Below are 5830 nucleotides of genomic sequence, written 5' to 3'. Positions count from 1 at the left end.
GGGAGGGAGGAAGGGGGGGGGGGGGGGGGGGGGGGGGGGGGGGGGGGGGGGGTGTGTGTGTGTGTACGTGGAGTAATTTCATTCAGAAAAATGCGGCATCCCTGTCGCCCCTCCCACTGCGGCTCCATGTAGATCTCATTTATGGTAAACGATGACTATCAACAGACGTACCCCTCCCTCCCCCACCTCTCTCTCTTTACTCAAACACAGACATTCATCAATGTGACCCAGAGAGGATGAGATGGGGCTTGCTTTGTTTCGGGCAGTAGAAGTCCTCTGGTGTTTTGGGGGAGTCGCGGCGCCGGAGCTGTCCGTGGTGCTGAAACGCAGCAGCAGCACCGGGGGGGGGGGATGACTCATGGGGAGACGTCCTGCAGAGCGAATCTGCGTATAGCGAAACGAAGCCCTGTAGGGGCCGTACATGAAAGACATACAGTTACATCAACAGATAAAGAACCGTGAGCGTTAACGCCCACAAATTTGTGTAATTTATTATGCGTGATTTTGAAGATTTGCTCTATCTTTTCTTTTTTTTTCTTTTTTTTACCTATTAGCCTGCTATAACTATCACTATTGTCTTTTCTTGTAGTTATGTTATAAACAAGTGAGAGTAATTTTGATACGCAGGAGAGGAGGGGTTTGTTTTGCGTCATCGTTTTTAATTGTAATTTAAATGAGATATCAACAAAAGCAATGGCTTCAATAAAAGCAACTGAATATGATTCAGGGATATTAGCACTTTTTTCTCTCCTCCTCCCCCACTCCTCACCCTCATTTGTAATGTAAAGGACTTTACATAACGAAACAAAGCTTTCGTTACAAAACATGCAAGGAAAATAGGTTGTACTGGTAGAGATAGTTTATTTCCACACCCCCAGACATCACAGAAACACAGACTTTTAGGTGACGTAACGAAATACGAGAAAACAGGCAATTTTAAAAATGATCTGTGACTTTATTATTGGTTTTATCCAGCTGTTTATGTTTTAAAAATGTGAAGATAAACCACCAGGAAGCAACCATCAGATTGTTTCCTATATTCTTCTTCTTCTTTAAAAAAATAAAATAAAATAAATCAAATTACAATGAAAAAGGGAGAGTTCTTCCTTTTTCTATATTCCGAGCATTTATTATAGCTAACCCGTTTTGCAATACAGATTACATTTCCTGTTAACTAGGGGTAATTTATCACATTTAGTTTGCTGCTTTCTGATGTTTCTGATGCATTTTCTCGTCAGCTGACAGAGAAAATCCATCCCCACAGGGGGGTGAACGAAAACGTGGCTTTCCCCTGTCTGACTATAAGCGTGGGTGATGCAGGAGGTGTCTGTGAGTGGACGCGGAGCAGCGAGCTAACTGGAGGGAATCTCGTTCTGACCGAGCCTTATATGGTCGGGCTTCCTGCACATAAATGCCACCTACGCCACAGAGAGACGCTCTGGAGTAGCTACAACGCTTGTAACTTTAAAAAAAAAAAAATGTCGTGAGTTTCTCCACATTTCTGCAACATCACAGCTGCTTTTTTTTTTTTTTTTTTTTTTCCAAGATCATCTGTCGTGCATGAATAATTTCCTCATAGTAGATGTCAGGGACATCGTCAATATTTTTTGCAAACTGTCTGATTCTGATACTCAAGTCTTTAAGTGAGACGCATATCCTCGACATATAGATGTTTTTGTTGTGCTACGAGCAATTTTTGATTATTTGTAAGTGGCGTAAGTATCTATTTTGAGGAGGAGTCGGAGGGAAAAAAAACAATGCTTGTAAGGACTGTCTCCTCTTTCTCTCTACTGACATGTCAGATTGTTTCCACCCAGACAAGTTGGGAGTCAATGCCACGTTGTATCATGTAAGCAACATGACTGTGAGAGAAAGAGGTGGTGATTGTGGGGTTAATTGTATTAACATGCAAAGCGTGTCGTGACTGGACTGAATGCGTCTGGTCGGTCGCTGTGACTCAGTGTATCTCAATGAGACAGCTGCAAGGAGTATCTATCTATCTATCTATCTATCTATCTATCTATCTATCTATCTATCTATCTATCTATCTATCTATCTATCTATCTATCTATCTATCTATCTATCCATCCATCCATCCATCCATCCATCCATCCATCCATCCATCCATCCATCCATCCATCCATCCATCCGCAGGTTTTGTTTTATTTTGAATATTTTGTATTTCTTCTTTGTTAAAATGTATTCTCACTTTTCAGTAATAGGGTTGATATCACCGTATCTCACCACATTAACCTTTAAGCAGAAATTGGTGCTTAGACGCTCAAAGAAGATTTCAGAAAACTGCAGTCTTGAAACGGGTCGTGAAAGGAAAACTGGAAACCAACCAATGTATGGAACCTAATCGATCCTGATTTGGTTGGACGAAGTCAGTCAAGCTGCACTCTTTTTGTGAAGACACGAGGAAATGCACATGTGTCTGCTCATGCGAGGACCTGCTGTGGTAAACAGGTGTCAGTCTGTTCAAACCGGTGTTTGTTTCAGGAGGGTTGAGGTGGGCCACCTGGTTGCCAGGGGAACCAAGTTTGGTCTTGCTCATGTTACCAGGTTCTCCTGGTCTCTTTCTCAGTGCGTCCTCGCTGGGGACCATATCTCTTTTGGAGACTTTGGATTCTCTTTTAAGGACCGGCTGAAGATAGTTCACTTTTTTGCTGAGAACTTGCTGAAGTTTGAGACATTGGCGTTCATCACAATGGAACATTTAGTACCAAGGCTACTTTTTCTGTCTGTGCTGCTTCTAGCAGCGGTTCCCTTTGCACACTCACAGTCAGGTAGGAATCGTTTGATGGTTTGTGTTTATTTTTTTTACTGTAAGAACAACTTTTGTCCTGCACATTTTACACCAGCCTTGTTGGTTTAGACTTTCTGAACCACCTTTATTTACCTATATGCATCCTTTATGTTTTTACTGACTGTCCTACACTTTTGTAAATGTTTCTCACAAACTCAGTGAGATAAATTTGCAGGCCCCCCAACCCCCTTTTGTATTTCATACCTTAATCATTGAAAATGTTAAAATTCCTGAATCGTATAATGATTTTGACTGATGGCACAGTTTTATTCTCCAGATTGTTCCCAGGCTGAGTCATGTGATCTGTGTGTTGGAGACTCCATGCTTAACCTGACAGGCTGCGTCTGGAGGCTTTGTCCAACTGGTAAGTATACACACACACACACACGCACACGCACATGCATATACACACACACATCTGACCTCTGATAGTAATTCAATCATCACAGCTGCTGTAACACAAGCTCTGGCCGTTTGAACCAGAAGGCTGAATTATTTAGCATCCCACGAACGCACGGTGACACACGTTGAAAAGCTGCTGCTGTTTTCTCTCAGGTAACGACACAGGCCTCTGTGTCACTGATCAGGGGGATTCTGCTGACAATGGCATGAACTGCAGCTGGACCAGAGTTTCTGAACTGTGCACAGGTACTTAATAAAAACACAAATCCATTAAGTATATTTACGATGCTTCTCTAACACTATCACACATTTTGTTACAGCTGTGGAGAGTGCTGCTGCCAGTGGAGACTCAGGTAAATTGAGTCATCTGTGTCTCAGCTGCCACTTCCTGCCCCTCTCCCTTCTGTCTTACGTCAAACACAATTCTTCTTTACACCCGGTCGTGTTGATGCGATGGCAACGGAAACACTGTGAACTTTGTTCTCGTACAGGTGGTGACAGCAGCTCCGACTCAGCCTCTGAGTTCTCCCAGGCCAAGTTTGACATGTCCAGCTTCATAGGTGGGATCGTACTGGTTCTGTGCCTGCAGGGTGGCGGCTTTCTCGCCATGCGCTTCCTCAAATCCAAAGAGCAGAGCAACTATGACCCCATGTGAGTATGAGCATGTAGGTGTAAGAGGCACCAGCTGAAGTGAGGCACCAGCACCCCCTGGTGGCAAGAATACTTTACAGTATGCACTGTGCCTTTGTAAAATCAAGCATGTCCCTGGACTTTGTTTTAACATTTTACAATGTAATGTGCACTTTTCTTAGAATTTCATGTGTTAGACCAACATGCAGCATGTTTGAGAAGTGGAAGGAAAAGGCAGAAAATGTCAGTCAATAAAATGCATCATAGAGATCAAGGGACACAATAGATATATTAGGGATAAAGGTGTGAAGAAATGTTTGGGAGGATTAGAATACCAGAAGTTTTGAACATCTCAGTGCTATGGCCTGTGCTATCCACAATCAAATAAAGGCAGGAATACAACAGCAAACATGACTGTGGCACGAATCCACCAGGCACAGTCAGCATCCGAAGCTCATAATCTGTCCATGGGAACATTTTTATTTTCACACCTTACAGCAGTGGCTCTCCTGGAAAAGTGGAAATAAATTGTTAAAAGAAAGCCATCATAAGTCATGTGTAAAATTTGCCATAATTAGAGAAGAGTAGACAGAAGATGTGCAGAGGAAAGGTGCTGTGGTCACAGGAAAATTGGACAACATGCAAAAGGTGGGATTTCTTAGATCAAAGCATATTTGGACATATTCATGCATCTCATTTCTTCCATTTCACAGTTTGGTCAATCCATGACATAAAATTCCAATAATTATACCTTGAAATTTGTGGTTGTAACCAGGCAGAATATGGAAAAGCTCAAGGCTTACAAACGCTTTTGCAAGGCACCGGATATCACTCTTCAGTCTCGCAGACCTTCAATGTGTAACGAGTCTGGTGACAAACTCTTATCAGTCTGCTTACAAATTGTTCTGTCTTTGCACAGAGAGCAGCCACAGTGAGGACAAGATGTTTGAAGGGCAGACAGGATGGAGGACAGCAGCAGCAGCAGCGGCGGCGGCAGCAGCAGAGCGTGACTCATCGAGTAATGACGACAAGATATTTTTGTGTTGTTGTTTTTTTTTTTTGAGCCCCTGTCATTTTTGGTTTGGTGCCCTTTATAAACCCCTGTGGGATGGCCGTGTTTAGATTTCGACTATATTTATGCTTGCATTTACAGTCCATCAGTGGCTTTGACACGTATGCTGTGAATTATGCAGCACAGCTGTGGAGAAGGGGTTACATAATTTTGTGCAGACAGTAGGTCAGAAAAAAAAAAAAAAGCTTCACAGATACTCTTGTTCATAAAAGAGACAGTTTCGTGTGCGACATTGCAATAAATATTTTCTTGCTTTACAGTGGAGCTTTAATGTTTGTGAACTGGTTTTTATTTATTTATTTGTTTGTTTCATTTATAATTTATCATCTTGGCACATTACGAGTTAGCACAACTGATTTCAGAAGACAGGACATTCCCAGGCCTTTGCAAACTCCTTTGAATCGAGAAACTAATTGGAAATAAAGTTAGGCTTTCAACAGTGACTTAAGGTTTGTCATTCTTGTTAAAACTTAACAATCATCAAATTCTTCATTTTATGTAGAATTGTGTTACGTTGTTAATTTTACTATTCTGGTTTTCGTAACGGTGACTCAGTCTTCCTGTTTCCAATGCAAAACAATAAAACACCAAACCCTGATACTACCACCGCCATGCTGAGATGCTGTTCTTTTTTATTTTTTTTAAAACAAACATCACTCTCAATCTGATCTTTTTCACCTCACATCCCTCTTACATTACCATTTAAACTCGCTTACTTCTATTTAATTCCTGTCAAGAAACCATCTTTGTACTGACTATCTATTTTTCAATGTATTTTTTTAAGAGTTGTGGGGGGAAAAAAACAGTAAAACTTCATACTTCCCATTGACCGTTCTTATCACTTGGTGATGTTCTCACATGCTAATGCCGGTTCTGGGGACAAATACATGACTCGTCTTTCTGTGTTTTCCTTCTTT

General features: G+C 41.7%; 1 protein-coding gene across 1 annotated transcript; it reads left to right on the top strand.

Annotated features, from left to right (window-relative positions):
- Positions 1 to 2152: 2152 nt before the first annotated feature.
- cd164l2 (CD164 sialomucin-like 2) lies at positions 2153 to 5356 on the top strand. The gene is made up of 6 exons (XM_015054156.1): positions 2153 to 2789; positions 3087 to 3173; positions 3365 to 3457; positions 3532 to 3564; positions 3703 to 3862; positions 4761 to 5356. The coding sequence occupies exons 1-6, from the start codon at positions 2426 to 2428 to the stop codon at positions 4774 to 4776; spliced, it is 753 nt and encodes a 250-aa protein (XP_014909642.1). The 5' UTR covers positions 2153 to 2425; the 3' UTR covers positions 4777 to 5356.
- The last annotated feature ends 474 nt before the right edge of the window (positions 5357 to 5830 follow it).

This window comes from Poecilia latipinna, unplaced genomic scaffold (genome assembly GCF_001443285.1).
Source record: "Poecilia latipinna isolate Pla-1442-1.1 unplaced genomic scaffold, P_latipinna-1.0 Scaffold1232, whole genome shotgun sequence".
Taxonomy (NCBI): domain Eukaryota; kingdom Metazoa; phylum Chordata; class Actinopteri; order Cyprinodontiformes; family Poeciliidae; genus Poecilia; species Poecilia latipinna.
Note: the sequence above shows the minus strand (reverse complement) of the source record. Positions and strands in the feature narration are given on the sequence as shown.